This window comes from Cricetulus griseus, chromosome 2 (genome assembly GCF_003668045.3).
Source record: "Cricetulus griseus strain 17A/GY chromosome 2, alternate assembly CriGri-PICRH-1.0, whole genome shotgun sequence".
Taxonomy (NCBI): domain Eukaryota; kingdom Metazoa; phylum Chordata; class Mammalia; order Rodentia; family Cricetidae; genus Cricetulus; species Cricetulus griseus.
The window spans coordinates 379,119,505-379,141,960 of NC_048595.1; the positions used below are offsets into that span (position 1 = coordinate 379,119,505).

General features: G+C 44.3%; 1 protein-coding gene across 3 annotated transcripts in view; it reads right to left on the reverse strand.

Annotated features, from left to right (window-relative positions):
• The window catches only part of Desi1 (desumoylating isopeptidase 1), a 33,645-nt gene extending 11,281 nt beyond the window's left edge, over positions 1 to 22,364 (reverse strand). The window contains exons 1-6 of one of the 3 annotated variants that reach the window (XM_027404104.2): positions 22,027 to 22,364; positions 11,185 to 11,206; positions 9,664 to 9,733; positions 5,726 to 5,835; positions 3,259 to 3,381; positions 2,435 to 2,722 (exon numbers count right to left, since the gene is read on the reverse strand). In XM_027404104.2, the coding sequence (XP_027259905.1) occupies positions 2,596 to 2,722; positions 3,259 to 3,381; positions 5,726 to 5,835; positions 9,664 to 9,733; positions 11,185 to 11,206; positions 22,027 to 22,114 (540 nt within the window). In that variant the 5' untranslated portion in view covers positions 22,115 to 22,364 and the 3' untranslated portion in view covers positions 2,435 to 2,595. Of the gene's footprint in view, positions 1 to 2,434; positions 2,723 to 3,258; positions 3,382 to 5,725; positions 5,836 to 9,663; positions 9,734 to 11,184; positions 11,207 to 22,026 lie in introns of those variants that run through there. The other 2 variants (XM_027404106.2, XM_027404105.1) reach the window with 2 other exon arrangements.
• Positions 22,365 to 22,456: the final 92 nt, after the last annotated feature.

Genomic DNA, 22,456 nt, shown 5'->3' on the forward strand with positions numbered 1-22,456 from the left:
TGGCACTCGGGCAGGGGAGGGATTTCATATCCAGCTCCCCTCTCCATGCCAGGCTTTGGTCTGGCTTGTGTCTGCTGTCACAAGCACTGGGAGGTCTTGTGTACAGCTGCCCTGGAGCATCCAGAAGACACCGACTCCTTGTAAGCATCCACGGCCTCTCTATTACACTTTTTCTGCCCCCTCTTCTGCAATGGCTCCTGAGCCTTGGGAGGAGGGGTGCAGTATATGCTCCATTTAGGGTTGAGGATTGTCCAGTCTCTTACTTGGCCAGTTGTGGGTCTTCTTAATCAGGATCTAATACCACATTGGTCTTCATAAGGGGGCTCTGTGGTTTAGGAAGTATTCCCTATGGTCCATGGGTTAAAAAGACTTGGTTCTCAGCCTGTGAAACATGTGAGAGGTGAGGCCTACTGGGAGGGTTTCTGGTCACTGGATCATGCCCTGTCCCTTCTCCTCCTCTTTGCTTCCTGGCCACAAGCAAGCAGCTCCTGCTCTACCACCAGTGACAGTGTCAGGAGACTATGGACTGAAACCTCTGGGAGTGTGTGCGTGCCAACATAAAGTCTTCCTCTTTATAAACTGATTAGCTCTTGTATCTGCTCCAGGAGCAGAAAGCTGACTAATAATTTTCCAAATAGCTTGGTTTATGGGTTGTTTTGTTTTGCTCTTTGTTTTGGGTTTTTCTTTTCTTTTTTTTGTTTGTTTTCTCGAGACAGGGTTTCTCTGTGGCTTTGGAGGCTGACCTGGAACTAGCTCTTGTAGACCAGGGTGGTCTCGAACTCACAGAGATCCACCTACCTCTGCCTTCCGAGTGCTGGATTAAAGGCGTGCGGCACCAATGCCCGGCTGTTTTGGGTTTCTCAAGACATGATTTCTCTATGTAGTTCTGGCTATTCTGTAGATCAGGCTGGTCTTGAACTCACAGAGATCCACCTGCCACTGCCTCCTGAGTGCTGGGATTAAATGCATGCGCCACCATGCTAGGCTTTGTTTTATGGTTTCAGTCCTAGTTCCCCTCCTCTGTGTAGGCTCTATCATCTTATTACTGATACCTGCCTGGCTTCCTGAGCTGTGGGGGAACAGGCTGGCTACCCATAGGGAACCAGAGCTCTCTGGATTTGATGTACTTGTATCCTTTGTTGAAGGGGTAGGGTTTAAGACAGGTCTCATGTAGTCTAGGCTGGCCTCAGACACCTTGTGACATTGAACTCTTGATCCTCCTGCCTCCACCTCCCAAGGGCTGGGATTACAGGCATATACCAAAACCACCAGTTTACTTGTATCTTCAATTCTTTTGAAGAAGATAAAAATAAAGGTGGAGCTGAGGAAAAGAGGGGGAAGATGAGGCAAAAGAAAAGAAGTCAGGATGATGATGTCGGGAGTGAGGGTATTCCAAAATTAAGAGTCTTCTAGAAATGGAACTCTTCTACTGAGTACAGGGAATAGGACAGTCACGTGAGGTAGCCAGGTATTGGTGTTACTTTCTAAAGGGCACCTGGATTGTTCTTTTTTGGGGTGGGGGTTTTGAGACAGGGTTTCTCTGTGGCTTTGGAGGCTGTCCTGGAACTAGCACTTGTAGACTAGGCTGGTCTTGGACTCACAGAGATCCGCCTCTCTCTGCCTCCCGAGTGCTGGGATCAGAGTCGTGCAGCTGGAGAAACACTATAAAAATGTTGTCTGGAGACTTTTCAAGGTCACTGTACCCTTAAATAAAGCACTCGGGGGCAGGGGCATATGGATCTCTGTGCATCTGAGGCCAGTAAAGTCTATACAGCCTTAGCTGGGGCTACATAGTGAGGCCTTGTCTCAAAAAATAAAATAAAGTGGCTCACGACATACTCTGGGCACAAGCTTCATTCTCAGAGATTGCCGCCCACCCCGCCCCCTTTTTCCTAACTGAATATGTAGCTCAGCTTGGCCTCAAACTTACTATGTAGCTCAAGCTGGTCTCAAATTCGTTATGATCCTCTTGCATCAGCCTCACACATGCTAGGATTATAAGTGTGCCTAACTGATACTACCATATTTGAAAATCACTTTTAAGATCAAGAGAATAAAGTACTCAGACTGATCCAAGTATTAAATACAACCTAATTCAGACAAGCTACAGGACCCCACCCATTAAGTAGTAACAGCAAAAATGTCTGGCTACTCAAGGATGCTCAGGGTCTCCTGAACTAGATCTCTCTTGGCAGTGATGTTGTTTCACAAATCTAACAGAAGGCGGTTCTATGCCTAGGAGACTTAGCTCCTCAGCAGCTTTGTTTTCTAGGCTTCTTTGTTTTTCGAGACAGGGTGTCTCTGTATTGCTTTGGAGCCTGTCCTGGAACTCGCTCTGTAGACCAGGAGGGCTTCAGACTCACAGAGATCCGCCTGCCTCTGCCTCCGGAGTGCTGGGATTAAAGGTGTGAGCCACCACTGCCAGGCTGGATTCTTTTTTTTTTTTTTTTTTTTTTTTTTTTTAAACTGAGTTTATTTGCTGGGATCTCCTTTGGTCAGGACCCCAGTTAAGGAAAAACTGAGTCCGAGGCAACAAATGGGCACTGTCCTAGAGTGGGCAGAGGCAGCTTTGTACAATCAGAAAAGGGAGTGGTATTATATGCCTTTGGGGAGTTTGGGTCCTTTCAGGGATGACAATTGAGTGATGGCCCACAGGCTTCTTCCCAAAGCTGAGACCCCATCAGGGGCAGAGGAAACCTCTGTTGTTGGGGCTGTCTGTGCACTGTAAATTCAAGGACAAGCAGAACTTAGTCTTATGATGGTGTCAAAGAGCTCAGGGTGTGGTTGACAAAGACAATAGTTATGAACTGGGTTATCCTGTTACTCCGGATTCTGCTATCTACTGAAGTCCACATTCTAGCCAGATAAGCTCTTCTGGGAAATGGCTTTGTGTATATGATACCAGGATTTTATGTCAACATCCAAGCTGGTGTCAAGTTGATTTCTAAGTTCTGTGGTGGCACTTAAGCCAAGCTTCAAGGAGGCCTATTGCACATGGGTGGTTAGGAACAATGGTGGCCTTCTGTGATACATCCTGCCACCAAACAGGTTCAGTACTGGCTAGGAGGATTCTGCTGCCATAGGGGAGGGGCACTAAGTATGAGGCTTTCCTGTCTCTTTTCTTTCTGAGATATGATCTCACTTAGCTCAGGTTCATCTCAGGAAACTCCCCGTGTAGCCAAGGCTAGCCTGATCCTCCTGACTGCCTCCAATGGGGATTTTCAAAGTTGGCAGGGCAGAAACATTGGTCACACTTACGTTGAGAGAACTTCAGAGGGCAGGTCAGTGATGTAAGAAGGGATCTTCCGCCCAGTCAGGAACTGCGCCACTTCATTGCTAAAGGTGTTACAGTTGTGTTCAAAAAGATTGTAGGCTTCTCCTCTGTACATGCAAGAAAGGTTTGGAGAGCAGATGAGAAAGCCAGCAGCTTTGTGGAGTTACTTACTGTCACTATGGAGTGGGGAGGTGGGCAAAGCCTTATGTGACGACTATGGCCAGTCTTCTTAGACATTCCAGAAGGACTGCTGTCTGCAAATCTGAATCTACAAGAAGTGATTTACAAGGGAAAAATGAACCAAAAATGTATACTTTCTATATAGTTCCAGAATTTTTACATTCAGAACAGGATGAGGATCAGAAGTGAATCCTTAATGAAACAAAAGTTTTTAAAAAGATTTTCTTTTATGTATGAGTGTTATATGAATGTATGTGCACCACATGTACGCCTACTGCCTGTGGAGATCAGTAGAGGGGTCAGACACTTTGTTACTAGTTACAGTTCATTGTGTGCCTCTATGTGGGTACCAGGATTGGAACTCAGGCCTTATCCTTCAAGATATGCTCAACAAGTGTTCTTATCCTCTAAATCAGTAGTTCTCAACCTTCCTAATGCCATGACCCTCATGTCACGATAACCCCCAACTGTGGGATTATTTCTTTTTTTCTTTTTTCGAGACAGTGTTTCTCTGTGGCTTTGGAGGCTGTCCTGGAACTAGCTCTTGTAGACCAGGCTGGTCTCGAACTCATAGAGATCCTCTGCCTCTGCCTCCTGAGTGCTGGGATTAAAGGCGTGCGCTGCCAATACCTGGCTCCATGGAATTATTTCTTTGCTACTTCATAACTCTAATTTTGCTTTTGTTTGCTTGTTTTTTTGAGACAGGGTTTCTCTGTGTAGTCATAGCTGTCCTGGAACTCACTTTGTAGACCAGGCTGGCCTCAAACTCACAGAGATCTGCCTACCTCTGCCTCCCAAGTACTGGGATTAAAGGTGTATATTACCACTGACTGATGAATCTTTTATTTTTTTAAGATTTATTTATTATAGATACAATGATCTGTCTGCATGCATGCTTGCACACCAGAACAGGGCACTGATCTCATTACAGATGGTTGTGAGCCACCATGTGGTTGCTGGGAATTGAACTCAGGACCTCTGGAAAAACAGCCAGTGCTCTTACCCTCTGAGCCATCTCCTCAGCCCATGAATCTTAATGTAAATATTTGATAGGGGGCTCTCAAAGGGATTGCAACCCACAGGTTGAGAACTATGCTCTAAGCCATCTCTCTAGCTTTTCCTCTGTATGCTTTTTTGTTTGTTTTTTCCTGAGACAGGGTTTCTCTGTGTAGCTCTAGCTGTCTTGGAACTCACTTTGTAGACCAGGCTGCCCTCAAACTCGGAGATCTGCCTGCCTCTGCCTCCCAAGTGCTGGGATCAAAGGTGTGTGCTACAGTGTGGGCTTCAGGGATCAAACTCAGGGTGTCAGGCTCTATGACAAATGCCTTACCTGATGAGTCCTCTTACCAGGCTTTGACTCAAGTCCTGTTCCCCCATCCCACAAGGCAGGGTTTCTCTGTGTAGTTCTGGCTGTCCTGGAACTCACTCTGTAGGCCAGGCTGACTTTAAACTCATAGAGAAGGCATGTGCCATCACCGCCTGACTAAGTTTTTTTCTTTTTTTTGTTTTTTGTTTGAAACAGAGTCTCTAGCTCAGGTGGCTTTTACTCCATATGTGTCTAGGGATGAGCTCAAACTTCTGTTCCTGCCTCCATTTCTTGAGTGCAGGAATTACAAGCATGTGCCAACACGCCAGTTTAGGTTTCTGTGGTGCAGGGGATTGAACCCAAGGCATTGTGCACAATGGAGAAGCTCTACCAGCTGAGCTACATCATCATCCTGACTAAAGCCTCTTAAGATAAATGAATTCAAGTTGGCATTTCATTCCATTTATCCTACAAACCCTGCTTTCAATATTTAGGAAAAGCCACTTGGCCACAGGATATGGGGAACAGCATACACCGGTTCTATCAGAAGAAATGAATGGCCTCTCTTTCTTCTAGGCTGCAGGAGAAAGCATGCTGGGATGTAATGTCAGCTGTTGAAGAGGCTGGGCTCGGGCTGGAGAGATGGCTCAGAGGTAGGGAGCACTGACTTGGTCTTCCAGAGGACCTGGGTTCAACACCCATGTGGCAGCTCACAGCTGTCTGTAATTCCAGTTCGAGGGGGACCGGATACCCATTGCAAAAACACCAATGTACATAAAAAAAAAAAAAAAAGAAAAGAAAGAAAGAAAGAAAAGAGGAGACTGGGCTCTTTCTGTAGTGCAGTAACTGCTTCTCTCCATGACAGTAAAGAGTGAGGAGCCAGAGCTGAGTGTCAGGCATGGCTCCTAGAGTGTGACTGTCTAGTAGTGGGGCACACAAGCAGCCACCACCCTGTCCTTACTCACCGGAACAGAGACTCCCCCAGGGAGGACAGGTATTCCAGAAAGATTTCTTCTGTGACTTCTGTGCTCCCCACATCAACCACAGTGTCTGGGGGCCCAAGCAATGTCCCTCCCTGAAAGAGTCAACCCAAGAAAGTCACTAAGTCACCATTTCTATCACTTTCGATTTCTTTTGGCTGTTCTGGGGATCAAACCCAGGACTTTATGCATGCTAGGCAAATACTCTATCACTGAAATCCTCAATGCCCTCTGTTAACTTTTAAGACGGGATCTTATGAACTCCAGGCTATCTTCCCATCTGTTAAATTATTATGTAACCCTGGCTGGCCTCCAACTCATCTGCCTCTGCCTCCCAAGTGCTGGGAGTAAAGGTGTGTACTACTATGTCAGCCTTGAATTTTTTTTTTTAAAGATTTATTTATTTGTTATGTATACAGTGTTTTGTTTGCAAGTTTGCCTGCATGCCAGAAGAGGGCATCAGACCTCATTATAGATGGTTGTGAGCCTCGTGTGGTTTCTGGGAATTGAACTCAGAACCACTGGAAGAACAGTCAATGCTTTTAATCTCTGAGCCATCTCTCCAGCTACTTGTTCCTTTTAAAATTGTGACTTCCCACACAAAACTAGAAAACTCTGCCCCAACAGCTTCATTTTTAACTGCTGGAACACTCTTTTCATAGGAAGAGGGCTATTTTCTGTTAGTGTTAAGGTTATAGAGTTTAGAGTTCATCTTTTGGTTGCTTGTGGGGCCTGGAAATTGATTCCTGTGCACTGGGTCTCTACACTGTCCATTCATTCTATTGTTAAAAAGACAAAAATCTTGAGTGTGATGGCATACACTTTTAATCCAAACACTCTAGGGGCAGAGTCAGGCAGATTTCTGAGTTTGAGGCCGGCCCAGTCTACATATGGAGTTCCAGGACAGCCAGGACTACACAGAGAGACCCTGTCTCAAAAAATATAAACAACAAAAAGACAGAAACCTAGAGCCTGTAGTCTCCTTTTGTCCCCAACAGATGAACACAAGGACAGAACATGACAGCTGGGCTGCCACAGGAGACTAAAAGAGTGGGAACAGTAGCTAAAGGGTTATGCAACAGGACATCAAGAAGGGTAGATTTGAGAAAGTGGAACACTCACAGGAGTCTGCCTATAAAAGTCACTGATGGACAGCCCCAGAGCACTTCCCTTGAGCCTGGCATTGCTTTAGGTATTGGGGAAGGCATGGTGAGCAAAATCAGTAACTATGGCAGCCAGAGGAAAATTACTTAATGTTGCAGAGACTAAGAGGTCACTATTTGAATTCCTATTGTTCATCCATATAATAATTATGACTTACATGCTACATATAATGCTAGACACTGGGAGTACAATGTACACAAACATGAGACTTCTGTCCTTGTGGAACTTGAAGTTTATTAGGGAAGGCAGATAAAAAAAAATTCTCTACATCAGTGAATCACAAGAAGCTGAAGTAAGGGCCACTCTGAGAAAATGCACAACGCCATTCCTTAGTACCTATGGCAGGGGAGGGCCAGGATGAGGTTTGCTGGAGGGACTGAACACCCAGCTCAGACCTGAAGAATGGAGAGGCACATCCAGGGAATTATACTGAAATTGGAGTATAGGTTTATATGCCCAAGCTGGAAAGGGCAGAGGTGGGGAAGATACAACCAGAAAAGAGGATGGCTAGAGAGGGATCTAGAGACAAGGTCAGTGGGAGACCCTGCTGTAAGGCTACAGCAGGGGAATACTTGAAAAATGAAATTCCTTTAAAAAACACTCTAACAGCTGGGCGTTGGTGGTGAATGCCTTTAATCCCAACACTCGGGAGTCAGAGGCAGGCGGATCTCTATGAGTTCGAGGCCAGCTTGGTCTCTAGAGCGAGTGCCAGGATAGGCTCCAAAGCTACAGAGAGAAACCCTGTCTCAAAAAAACAAACAAAAAAGAAAAACAAAACAAAACAAAAAAACCACTCTAACCAAAAAAAAAAAAAAAAAAAAAAAATCCCAGCACCTCAAAACTCACCATGTAGGAGACAGCAGCACACGCCTTTAAAAACCACAGCACCCAGGAGGCAGAGGCAGGAGGATCTTTTTGAGTTCCAGGACAATCAGGGATATACAATCTCAGCACTAGGGTGATAAAGAGGGAAGGATTAGAAGCCCAAGGTCATCCATGGCTACATGGTAAGTTTGATGCAAGCATAGTTGTGCATTATCTTTAATTGGGAAGCAGAGGCAGGAAGATCTCAAGAGATTCAGTCTTTAAAAATTCTGTCTTCTACATGAAGGACAGAGGGAGATCAGGCTAGTTTCATAGGTCTAGCCTAGACAGGAAGTGGTCAGGACTGCAGTGAAAGCTCTGGAGGGATGGGGAAGAGATGAAGAGAGAGAGACTGACTTAAGATACAATGACAAGGTGGAAATGACCAGGCTTTCTTGTTGCAAACATGCCTGTGATCCTAGAACTTGGGAGGTAAAGACAAGCATCAGGAGGCTCAAGCTGAAGATACTCAGCCACACGAGATCTTTTTACCCCCAAAAGCAAACACACAAAGAAGTGGCCAGGCTTAAGGAAAGACTTGTTATAGGTTGGGTGGTCAGTGAAAAATCAAGAATGCTTTCCTACTGATGATATCAAAATGGATGGTTGGTCTTTGCTTGAGTACATCCCATGACAATCCTGAGATGGCTCTGAGAGAAATGCTCTGAACAGGACTTGGTATTGGAATCAGAAAGATCATGTGAGAAAGGGATTCACAGGAGCAGGCTGACTGGAGGAGGGCAACTGCCTGGGTTAGCTGAAAGGGTGTTATTGGATGAGGGTTCTTCTTCCTGTCTCTCTCCTTTCCTTCTCCCCAAGCCCCCATGCTGAGGGTGAAATATGGGAAGTTGATGCTAGCTAGGCAAGTGTTTACTGAGACACACCTCCAACTATTGAAAGCATCTTAAAGCTTTTATTCTTTTATTGGCTTAACATTGGTTTTGAACATTTATTTATCTATTGGTGTGTATGTATGTATGCAAAGTGGTCAGAGAACAACTTGCAGGAGTCACTATAGGGGTGGCAGGGACCAAATTCAGGCCATCAGACTTGGTGGGTAGCAAGGAACTTTTATCTGCTAACCATCTCACTAACCCTATTTTTAAATGTATTTTTAATATAAAATTTATTTCTACCTGTATGGGTATTTTGCTGGCATGTATATCTGTGTACTATCGGCACACGGCACCTGAAGAGGGCATTGGATTCTCTGAAACTAGAGTTACAGATGGTTGTGAGCTGCCATGTGAGTGCTGGGAATCAAACGTAGGTCCTCTGGCAGAGCAGTGTTTGTGACTGTTGAATAACCTTTCCCATGAAGCCCCATCTTATTACATTATCTATCACAGCATGCACTGCACATGAGCTCCAGGCAGAGATGAATTATGGGATGATTTTCTTCTACTTCTGTGTATGTTCTAGAGACTGAACTCAGGTTTTCAGGCTTGGTGTCAAGCACCCTGACCTGCTGGGCATTTCTAAGCCATCACACTAGTCCTTTGTTAGGAGTGATTTTTTGAGATAGGGTCTCATGTAACTCAAGCTAGCCTTGAACTTCATAGGCAGCCAAGAAAGACTTGAACTCCTGATCCTCCTGTCTCTACTCACAAGTATTAGGATTATAAAACTGCTCAGTTTGTCTTTTTTTGAGAAAGTGTTTCTGTAGCCCTGGCTGTTCTGGAACTCTCTGTAGATAAGGGTAGCCTTGAACTTACAGAGATTTGTCTGCTTCTGCTTTCCAAGTGCTTGGGATTAAAGGCATACAGTACACCACCATGCCTGGCTTATGTGCTAATATAAGGAAGTACCACAGGCCAGAGGTACATGGCGGAAGCCAAACTTCTCAGGCTATAGAAACCCCCCCAGAAATCTGCAGATCAGGGGGTGACACTCACCGGGGGACAGCTGGAAATACCGCCACTGCCGAAGAAGAACTCATCCTTGTGTACAACTATAGAGGTGTGCCTGCCAGAGAGGGACAGTGAGCCAGAAAACTTATAACTTCTCCAAGAAAAAGCAAGTACCATACTGCAGTGAGAGTAATTTCTGCCCAAAGATGTCACTGTGGTAGCCAATTTTATTATATTAGCCAGATGAAGACATGAGTAAGACATATTCAAGTGTCCTTCTAAATCTGGGATGATTGAACTGGAATTGTCCTCACTCCCACCCCCAAATTCACAGATGCTTAAGTGCCCTGGCTAAAATGGAATAGGACATACACAGAACTTATACACACCCTTAAGTACACTTTGAATCATTTAAAGATGACACATAGGATTGTACATGATGTCTGCCATACAGTCATCACACTCTACTAAGGGAATAATGGTAAGAGTCTGTACATTTAGGATAGGACAAGCACTTTTACTTTTCAGGACATTTAACATTTTCCCTTTTCTCTCTTCTTTTCTTTTTTTTTTGGGGGGGGGAGGGTTCTGAGACAAGGTTTCTCTGTGGCTTTGGAGCCTGTCTTGGAACTAGCTCTTGTAGACCAGGCTGGTCTCGAACTCACAGAGATTCACCTGACTTTGCCTCCTGAGTGGTGGGACTAAAGGCGTGTGCCACCACGCCCGGCTTCTTTTCTTTTTTTTAAGGCAGAGTCTCACTATGTAGCCTTGGTGGGCTTGGAGTTCCTCACATAGACAAGACTCTCAGAGATCTTGCTTCTGCCTCCCCTCTTGGGTGCTGGGATTAAAGGAGTGTGCCACCACTTCCAGCTAACAGCAAGGACTTTGATGCTGCTTTCAGGAGTGAACGTATGCCCAGGAACGGATAACACAGTGGTATACGCCTTTTTTGGGAATATTTTCAACTTGCAATGAGTGGAACTCGTGGGCAAAGAGGGCAGACAGCTCCACAGATCAGGTGTCCCTCTGGGCACTGACACTGGGGGTAGATGACTCCATTGTGGGAAGCATTAATAGAAGATGATTACCCAGGAGGTGACACTAGCACCCTCCCTCTAGTTCTGACTAAAAAAAAAAGTCTCTAGACATGGCCAATATCTTGTGAGGTGGATGGAAAAATCAGCTCCATGGAGAACTGCTGTTTTAGGATATGGGAAACTGCAGGCTGGAGAGATGGCTCAGCAGTTAAGAGCACTGCCTATTCTTCCAGAGGATTCAGGTTCTATTCCCAGCACCCACATGGTGGCTTACAACTGTCTGTAACTTGAATGAGTGTCATGGAATCTGACGCTCTCTTTTGGCCTCCTGGGCAGCAAGTACATACATGGTACATAGACATACATACATCCATACACATAAAAAAAAATCTTAAGGAAAAAACAAAAGGATATGGGAATTAAACAACAAGAGCCAAGCTTTGAGCTGGGAGTTGCAGAGACACTGACTCATGTAGTGAGCTGCCCTGGTTCACCAGCAGTTAATATGAAGAGTCCCGCCTCTGCTTACCAGATGCCTTCCAGTTGTTTCCCTGTGGAGAAAAGGAGAGGTTTAGCCATCTGGGACAAGACTGAATGCCCCCCATGAGCCTGAGTAAACTTAGGATTCACACAAACCAGGAGAAAACTGTTAGAGGACCTGGAGGACCTTCTAGAAACTCAGCTCTGCTCCATGGCAGTCCTCTGCTTGTGACAAGGGTGCACTGCATTCAGGATGTTGAGAAGCAATTTTGCTTTACCAGAAAGCAAATAAAAACACTGGCACATGTTTTTGTTGTTGTTGTTTGTTTGTTTTGAGACAGGGTTTCTCTGTGTAGCTTTGGAGCCTATCCTGGCACTCGCTCTGGAGACCAGGCTGGCCTCAAACTCACAGAGATCCGCCAGTTTCTGCCACCTGAGTGCTGGGATTAAAGGCATGTGCCACCAACACCTGGCTTCAGACTCACTTAAAAATTTTTTTCCCATGTATTTACTTAGTGTGTACATGTGAACATGCCATGGTGTACATATGGAGGTCAGATGACAGTTTGCAGGAGTCAATTCTCTGCTTCCCTCATCCTCAGGTGACCAAGCTAGCCATTAAGCATCTTTACCCATTGAGCTATCTTCTGGCCCAAATATAAGACTAGCATTCCCTTTTTATTTTATTTTAGTGCTGGGGATCAAACCTAGGGCCTTGTGTATGCTAGGCAAACATTCTAACACTAAGCCATACCATTAGGCCTATTTAGTTTTGTTTGAAGCAACTTACTGGATAGCTCAGGCTGGCCTCAAACTAAAAGCAATCCTCCTAGCTCAGATTCTTGATGCTGAGATTACAGGTATGTGTCACCTGAATCTATAACCCTTCCCCACCTCCCCGTGTGTGTGTGTGTGTGTGTGTGTGTGTGGGAGGGGGGCAGAAGTTGACATTAGGTATCCTTCTTAATCACTTTCTATCTTCTTTTCGACACAGAGTCTCTTAATGAACCTGACATCCTTAATTCAGATTCCTGAGTTAGCCAGAGAACCCCAGCAATCCTGTCTCCACTTCTCCAAAGCTGGGGTTACAAGTGTGTACCACCACACTTGGCACATGCTGCTCTCCTACAGGATTCAAGTTTGGTTCCCAGCACTCATACTGGGTGGTTTATAACCACTTGTAACTCTAGCTCCTGGGGATCCAATGCCTTCTTTTGGAGTTTGAAGCACCCATACATATACACAACACAGATGTACACACTCATATATACAAGTAAAAATAAATATTAAAAAGATTCTGTGGTAAGGCCAGCAAGATGACTCAGCAAAACAAACAGACAAAAAGGATGATTCAGCAAGTAAAGGCACCCAACACCATGCCTGATGACCTGAATTCAACTGGGTCACATGACAGAAGAAGAGACCCCCACTCCTGAAAGTTGTCTTCTGATCCTCCACATGCAGGCACACACACTTACTAAATGTAATTAAATTAAAAGAAAGAAAGAAAGAAAGGAAGAAAGAAAGAAAAAGAAGAGTTAAGAGACCGGCATGGTGGCATATGCCTATAACCCAGCATCTGGGAGGCAGAGGCAAGAGGATCAAAAGTTCAAAGTCATTCTTAGCTACACAGTGACTGAGGCCAGTCTGGAGAATAAACTGCTATGAGAGACATGGTAGAGAGGATGAATTGGAGAGGAGTTAAAGAGTAGGTTAGAGGCCATGGAAAAACCCAAGAGAGACAATACACAAAGCACTTGGAGGGACAAGGAAGGCAATGAAGGAGGTTGGACCTCAGGTGACACAAGTGAACCTCACTCACTCACCAGGGTTCATATCAGTTCAAAAGAAGGCTTATTGACTGCCAAATGTCACCCTCATTGTTTGCTCTGGACCTGCTTAAGGACAAAACCCATGTTGCACGGAAGGACAGCAGGATGCTTACATACACTTTTGTTGCGTTATATAAATTATAGAATTTTAAATATGTATCTCATTCTTTAAAATTGTTTATTTGTATGGGGGAATGCACCGAGTCTTGAACATGCTAAGCATGGACTCTACTACTGTATACTCCAAGGTCTAGGTTTTTGATTTTGTTTTTTCCTTTTCTGAGACAAGGTCTCATGTATTCTAGGCTGGCCTCTAACTTGCTATGTAGCCAAGGATGACCTTCCCTCCCACTGACTTCCACCTTCTGGGATTAAAGACATTTAACACCACACTTGATTTATGTGATACTAGGGATCAAGCCCAGGTTTTTGTGCATACTAGGTAAGCACTTTGCCAGTGGAGTCACATATTTTTAAATGTTACAGTGTACATTTACTATTTACTTTGAAAAGATGAATAAGACCCATATTTTGAGTCCGGTGGTGATGTACGCCTTTAATCCCAGCACTCTGGAGGCAGTGGCAGATGGATCTCTGTGAGTTCGAGGCCAGCCTGGTCTCCAGAGCGAGTGCCAGGATAGGCTCCAAAGCTACACAGAGAAACCCTGTCTTGAAAAACAAACAAAACAAAAAAAACCAAAAAAAAAAAAAAAAAAAAAAAAAAAGAAAAGAAAAGAAAAAGAAATGGAAGGCTCACTGTGTCAGAGCCTACCCTCAGGAAGAAAAGAACGAGGACTATGGCCTTGGCAAGATGGCAGGCATGGGAAAAAGCAGGCTGAACTGAGTTTTAATTTTTTAGGCAAGATTAAGATGGGAGAAGGTGAGGTGGGGGGAGTAGTCTGAGCTATGAAAGTAGGGCACAAAGCCCTTTGGGGACATGAATTAGACTCAATAGATATTAGCACAGAGCGGATTATTTCCCACTGGGATTTCCTCAGCAAACTGCAGAGTCGGTAGTCACATGACTGCATGTCTTTAAGCTTATTGGCACACCCAATACACTCATTCTGAGGTCTATGGAGTATGGATGTGGGAAACAAATGAAGACATTGGCGTCAGCTCATGGATGACAGAAGGTGTGAGGCAAGGTGTACAATTGTCAACCTCTACTGCCCAGGAGTAAAGTATACTGCTGCTGCTATGCACATGTCTATTATTAAGAGTTAAATGGTGGCAAGTGATGGAACTCCCAAGGCACAAGCCTCTTACAAGTGGCATTTTGTCTCAGTTTGGTAGATCAAGTACAGCCCCAGTTCACTTTACACAGTCCTTTCCTAGCAACAAAGTATTTAACTGGCACTTTGCCATCAATGAGACGCTTCTGTGTTAACTGGGAAACTCTGCTTATTCTCTGGGAAAAAGTAAAAGGAAGCCCTCTGCCATCAATATTAAGAGAAATGCCTATTAGCAGAAGGGTTTACCATCCTTGTCTGAGAGGAGAGAAGGAGTGCCGGGAATTACCACAAAAGACCTGAGGGTGAAGTTCAGTGGTAGAGAATTTGCCCTAACCCACACACAAGGCACTGAGTTCTAACCTGAGCACCATAAAGTAATAAGTAAAAATTTAAAAGGTAGGCTTAAAACACTTAACAGGCAGGGCAGTGGTGGCACATGTCTTTAATCCCAGTACTCGGGAGGAAGAGGCAGGCAAATCTCTGTGAGTTTGAGGCCAGCCTGGTCTACAGAGTAAGTTCCAGGACAGGCTCCAAAGCAATACAGAGAAACACTGTCTCCAAAAACAACCCCCCCCCAAAAAAAAACCCCAAAACCAGTGTAGTACAGATTCTTTAGAGTCAGTAGAGGATTTTTTTTCCTAGTGTAAAAATAGATGTGATAATACATACATGTAATCTTTTTTTTTTAAAGATTTTTTATTATGTATACAACATTCTGTTTCTATGTATATCTGCACACCAGAAGAGGGCACCAGATCTCATAACAGATGGTTGTGAGCCACCATGTGGTTGCTGGGAATTGAACTCAGGACCTCTGGAAGAGCAGTCAGTGCTCTTAACCTCTGAGCCATCTCTCCAGCCCCATACATGTAATCTTAACTCTTGGAGCTGAGGCACAACTGCTGTGCGACCAGCCTGAGGTACAGGATATGTAAGCCAAATAAACTCTTTCCTCCCCAAGTTGCTTTGGTCACAGCAACAGTAACCCTAACTAGAACACTATTTTTTTCTCTTAACAACAGAACTGGACTGTATTGTAGAGTCCAACCTAGGAAGACTGGGGCTATCATGTGTTAAATATGAGGAGGCTGCAGACATTAAGCAGGGGTATGCAGAGTTGCAAGCTACATGTGTTTGCATTTGCATGATAAAGATGTAGGGTTACTATTCATTCCCTCATTCCTTCAGTGAGCACACAATGAACAATACCAACAAAAAACAAAGCACAATAGATTGCATTAAAACATAAAAGAAAAACAAAAACCCTCTCTCAGATTTGAAAATTCTAGTTAATCTCCAAGTCTGAATCATTCCTATAATCAATACTGGGAAAGAGGGTATTATAGTTCAGAGAGGCCTTGGTTTCCTGCCCAGCACCACCCACATGGGTGCTCAAATCCCTTAAGAAGCACCCACTCTCAGCAGTCACTGGGGGTATTCTGAGGAATGGGGGGTGTGCCTCCAGAAGCTCCAGACTTCTGCTGAAAAGACTCAAGTAGCTGCTTCATTTATCCTGGCATGCAATAGTCATCTCTTTTATATGGTCATTTAATTTTATACATGCATATACATTACTTTTCAAGAAATTAACACCTAGAGTAAAGAGGCCCTATTTCATTGTTCTAGGATCTAAAAATATAAAGATCTAAATATTCACTTCTGTCAAGATGAATGCAGATTCAGTGACTTTTTTTTATTTTCAAACCTAACACTTCATACATGCTAGACAAGCACTCTACCACACAATTTCCCAAAACTTTAACTTGAGAACAATTTGATGAGCTAAGAAAAAAAAAAAAACAAAAAAACAAAAAAACAAAAACTATTAGGAATGCATGTAAAACTTTGAGTCAGAAAAGAAACACGAAACACCTATTAGCCTAGTTAAAAAACCATTTTCAGGGTTGGTGAGATGGCTCAATGGGTAAAGGTGTTCAACATGTAAGCCCATGGACCTGAGGCCGTAATACTGGGGGTTCAAAACCAACCTAAGCTGCAAAATGAGACCCTATCTTAATCCCTCGATCCTCCAAAGCCTCTGCATTTATCTCTACATGCCTTTTCACAAAAAGAGGTCAGGAAATTTAAAGAGTAGCTAAAATTATTAAGAGCTGAAGGACAATTTTAATAGCTAATTATATTAGCCAAATAGTGATATTGGGGAGAAAAGGTGCAATTAAGCTGTCTGCTCAATTAGAATGCTAAGGATAGCTATGGCAAGTGAGGTACTGCAGAACACACACACTCTTTCATGGGAGGCCATGTACTCAAAATAGGACAGGATAGGGGCCAGAGGGATGGCTCAGTGGCTAAGAGCTTAAAAGGGTCAAAGTTTAGTTCCCAGCCCTCATATCAGGCTGAAACTCTAGTTTCAGGGGATCCAATGCCCCCTTCTTGCTTCAATGGGCACCAGCACACAGTAAATACGTTCAAACTCAGGTTCACATGCTTGTGTAACTAGAGCTTTTATCCACTACGCTATTTCCCCAGCTCAGAAAAGTATTTGCTGTTGGTGGTGTGTTTGTGTTTGTTTTTAAAGTTTTACTTATTACTGTAGTATACTCTCAATGTGGCATATAGGCACACATAAATAAAACTAAATAATAATAATAAAAGGACAGACTAGCCAGACAGTGGTGTCGCACGCCTTTCCCAGCACTCATGAGGCAGAGGAAGGTGGATCTTTGTGAGTTTGAGGCCAGCTTAACCTACAGAGTGAGTTCCAGAATAGCCAGGGCTATGCAGAGAAACTCTCTGTCTTGAAAAACAAAAACCAAAAACAACAACAAAAGGGCAGATAATTTGGTGAAGTCTAAATCTGTGTTATTTAAGCCAATCATGAACTGGAAAAGAAATGGATAAGGTCTGGAAGTTATTATTATTTTAAGATTTTATTGATTTATTATGTATACACGTTCTGCCTCCCACATATGCCTGCACACCAGAAGAGGGCACCAGATCTCATTATGGATGGTTGTGAGCCACCATGTGGTTGCTGGGAATTGAACTTAGGACCTCTGGAAGAGCAGCCACTGCTCTTAACCTCTGAGCCATCTCTCCAGCCCTATTATTATTTTTTAAAGATTTATTTATTTATTATGTATACAGTTTTCTGTCTGCATCCATGCAAGCCATATGAGAGTACTATTCTCATTACAGATGGTTATGAGCCACCATGTGGTTGCTGGGAATTGAACTCAGAACCTCTGGAAAAGCAGTCAGTACTCTTAACCTCTGAGCCATCTCTCCAGCCCTGAAGTTATTATTTCTAAAAGTAACTTTATTCTTACTTATGTGTACAAGTGTGCACCTGTGGAGATCAGAGGGGTGTCAGATCTCCCGGAGCTGGAGTAACAGGCAGTTGTGAGTTGGCTGATATGGGTGCTGGGAACAGGTCCTCTGCAAGAACAGTATGTGCTCTTAACCACTGAGCCATCTCTCCAGCTGGTGGATAAGATCTTACAATAGAAAATTTACACGACTAAAGTGTGACATGAATTTGCTTTGGGAAAGAGGGCAAAGAGGGATGGGCACAGTGCTAGAAGAATGGGCACACAAAGAAGAATGGGCGCGCATACACACACACACACACACACACACACACACACACACACACACACACACACAACCCAGATTTTTTTTAGTCAGTCTGGAGATGTTTGTCTAAGGATACCTTTAAACCTTTGAACAAGGAACCCACTTTACATTAGTCACCTGGACAGCTGGCATTAGCAAAACGGTGGTGAAATAAGCTGTGTCTGTAACCCAGCTCTGCCACCACCTGCTGTGTGACTTGGGGCAAATATCAAGACCTATTTCACAGAGGTGTGGTAAGGATTCTAGTGTATGCAACTCAGGAAAAGGGGCAGAGGGTTGGTTTGTGACAAATTCTCATCTACTCTGCTATATTCTCCTAGAATTCTTTTCAAAAATAAGTAAACACGTTTACATGTGTGTGTGTGTGCGCGTGCGTGCTTGCGCAGAGTGTTGCACATGTGGTGGTGAGAAGGCAACTTGCTCAAGTTGGTTCACTCCTTAAGTTTTAGGGACCAAAGGCAGTTTGTCAGGCTTGGGGATAGTGTCTTAATCTGATGAGCTGTCTTGGTGGCCCATACAATTTTTTTTTTAAGTTTAAATATACTTGGGGATGAGAAATCAATATATGGGAACTAACTGAATTAGGGTATATCCAACTTTAAGGTTGGTGGTACCTGAAAGGGAAGAACAGAACATGCCTATTTCCATTTCTTTTTTGGGAGGGAGGAGTTATTTTTGTTTTTGTAAAAAGTATTTTCTACATTTGTGTACAAGTGCCCACAGAGGCCAGAAGAGGGTGTCAAATCACTCTGAATTGTGGGTTTAGTGGTGGTTGTAGGTGCTGGGAATTGAACTCCAGGTCTCTGTTAACTGCTGAGCCATTTCTCCAGCCCTTTGGTTTGTTTACTGACTGATTGGTTTGTGTGTGTCTACTTGTCTGTATTACACTACATGCTTACAAAGGCTAGAAGAGGGTATCCGGTCCCCTGAACCTGGAGTTACAGACAGCTGTGAACCACCCCATGCGGCTGGCGGGAACTGAACTCATACTCTCTGCAAGAGCAGCAAGTGTTCATAACTGTTGAACCTACTTGCAGTTGATTCATCTTATTTTAGTTTTGGTTTTTTGAGACAGGATTTCTCTTCATAGCCCAGGCTGTTCTGGAATTTACTACATAGATCAACCCAGTCTCGAACTCACAAAGATTCACCTGTTTTTGCCTTCTAAATGTTGGGATTAAAGGTGTTCACCACAACAACCAGCATCCAGCAGTTTATTTTTAAAGAAGAGTTTACTGAGTACAACTAGAGCACTGTCTGAGCACACATTTAACCCCAGCACTCAGGAGGCAGAGGCAGGCGGATCTCAAAGACAAGGACAGTCTGGTCTACAAAGCAATCAAAAAATCAGTAACAACTCACTGCTTCTAGACCCTGTGTTTGCTCCTCAGAGACAGGTTCTTACTCTGTAGCCCAAGCTGGCCTCAAACTTGTGCTAATCCCCCTGCTTCAGAGTGCTATGAACTACCCTACCTGGCTTTTCCTAAATGTTTTAAGCTTTAGAAAGTAATGACTATGATTTTTGCTAACTCTTCCTTCATTTTGTAAAAGGGAATAAAATAATATAGGAAAAGGGAAAATTAAATTTGTGGCAAGGCTATAACCTCGGATGTGCCAAATTAGTAAAATTTCATGTGTGGCTGTCTTCTAAAGCATCACATCTATTTAAAGGGACAGGGTTGCTAGGGATGTAGCTCAGTGATGGGACACTTGCCTAGTATACTTGAAGTACCTAGGTTCAAGCCCCAAAGGCTAAGGGTGGTGAGTCTACTACTTCACCTGCTTATATACGTCCCCCTTTACAACCACACTCCACAGAGACATTTTTAGTCCCTCCACAGCCAGGCTTTCCTGCTCTAGATCTTGCCTGGTCAATCCTCTTATCTAGAGCAATCTAACTTCCTCATCACCTTCCATGGATGGTTGCTTCTTCCTCATCCTATATTTTCAGCTTAAAAATCACAGCTTCTGAAACTCTTATTTAAAACTGAGTTCATATTATTTTCTATCTTGGTATTCAGCACAGATCACAATTTGTTTCTCACATTAATTAGCTCCATGGCTGCAAATATCTCTGTTGGTTCTACACACCCCTGTTAAACATTAACACATGCTAAGCCCTTCCTTCAGTATTTGCTTAATGAATGAAACAACAATCTCTAGTGTGTCTTTCAGCTAAAAATAATATTTCTTTTGGTATTAGGACAAAAGAATAGCCAGTATGGGGGGGGAGGTCTAGGAGACAAACAATGCCTTCCTATGATAAAACTAAACAAATGGCTGCAGTCCAATGTTTAGCTAGAACCTGACTGATATAATCTACTAACAATTCAAATGTCCCCCAATCAACAGACTGAGAAAGTTTGCTTTCAGATTTACCTTACTTTTTTCTTAGGTGCGCCGGAGACTGAACTCAGGCCTTATGCATGTTAGGCAAGGCTGCTACCACTGAGTCATACCTGGACCCTAAGCCCTGCCAACAACCCATGACCTAGGTCCAAATCTCTCTCTAATAATGGATTGGGTTGGCTACATAAGAATGATCTGAAAAACTCATTAAAAATACAGATTTCCAAAAATCCTGGCTTAGTGTTTGTGAAGCATGGCTCTATGATTTACTCATTTAAAATTTACAGATGTGCACAGGTATTTAAACAGTAAAGTTTAGGATAAAGTTTCCCTTTCACTCTGTTGGTTTTCATAAGCTGTTGGTTACCAGTTTCTTTGGTAAAGGAACTGTTTTTACCTCAATTCTTTCTTTCTATCTATCTATCTATCTATCTATCTATCTATCTATCTATCATGTAGGACTAGGCTATGTAGCCTAGGTTATTGGTCTTGAATCCACCACCCTCTTGCCTCAGCCTCCTTAGTACTAGGTTTACAGGTGTGTTCCACTCAAGGGCTGAGTTCAGTCTCCAGCACATTTAAGAAGAAAATATGGCAAATCTGAAAGCACAATGTCCCAGTCTTCTTCATTGATTGGGGGACATTTGAGTAGTTTAGTAGATTATATCAGTTAGGTTCGATCTAGCTAACTATTGGTTCTAACAGTTTTCTCTCTTTTTTTTTTTTTCAATTCCATTTGACAATGTGTATTAGAAATGAACGCATCTGTTTTTGTTTGTTTGTTTGTTTGTTTGTTTCAGGGCTAGAGATCCATTCCAGGACTTGAAGCATGCCAAGCAAGAACTCTACCAGAGAGTGAGCTATATACTTAGGTGTGTTTTTTAACAAACATTCTAGATGATTCTGGTGTGAAGCCAAATTTAGAAACCACACATTGGCCTAGGGTTGAAGGATTAAGTTCAACTCAGTGACACATCACAAATGGATGCCCTCAAAATTTGCCTAGCTTCCTTGATCTATGCTCCTTTGTCCTCCCTGAGAAGAACTAAGCTTTTTGCCAGGAAATACTAGCTATTCAAATGAACGATACAAAACTATGTCATTTTCAATTTCCGAAATCCTTTCCTGTCCGTCATTACCTGACATGACAAACCTGACAAGTCCTATATGATACAGACATTTTGGTATTTGACTTGAAACGAAGTTGGACCTACACTGAAGGGCTACTTATCTCTTTTAGTATTCAGACACACCCGAAATACCTCCCTTTACCAATCCTGATACAACAACAACCCAGCCTCCCACAGAATTATTTTTTACCATCTGGTCAAAAGCAATGAACTCTCCAGCGAAGACTGGATTGTCGGACAGAATGTGATTAGTTCCAAGTTCTGGCTCCGGTTGACTTAATTTGACCTAAATTGGAACAGGGCGAGGGCTAAGGCCCTCTGCCGCTCGAGCATTCCCTTCCCATCTACTCCATGGACTGCAGAGGGAGTTTCCGTTTGGCGCGGAGGGCAGTGACTCCGAGGGCCATCAGAGAATCTCCTCTGCAGTGTTGCTTCCACCACCAGGAACACGCGCTGGAGGGATCCCCACTTTCTCGACTTTGAGCCAAGTAAGGAGCGTAAAGGGTTCCCCCAAGAAGCCAGGGAACCCGCCAAGATCAGTCCGCTTACCCTAGAGCCTAGCTGAAGGGCTTGCTCCCAGCCAGAGCCCTGCAAGGAGAACGTGTGTGTCTCCTTGGATTCGATCAAGAAGCTGGAAAGGGGGCTCAGGGAACCCCACTCCACTCTCACCCGTGGGCCCCTCTTCCCGTCCTGGCAGGGCGCCGCAAGCGACCACCTGCCTTCTTCCCACTGACCCCGGCCCCCTCACCCAGCATGATGGGGCTGAGCCGCCGGGCCAAGCCCTTGGACAGGTCGTACACGTAGAGCTTCACCGGATAGAGATTCGGCGGCTCCATCAGGACCCGTGGCGGCGGCCACGATGGCCCTCGGGCACCGGCAGCGGCTTGGACCTTCCGGTACCCGACCGGGGTGGGGAAAGGAGGGAGCGGGGGACCGAGCCCGGGCCCGGCCTGAGGGCGGGGGAGAGGCCGCCCTGCGCTACTCGCGCCCCCACGCCCGCAACCAGCAACGACTACTGTGAGGTGACAGAGAGATCGCAGAGACTCCCCACGGAACCGGGAGCGGGGGCGGGGACGCACTTTCGCGCATGTGCGTTCGGTGCTGACGAGCTTCGGGGGCGTGGCTTCAAGGGAGGGGCGGGGCTTTCCCTGCCCGCGTGCGATCCAGTTTAGGGACAG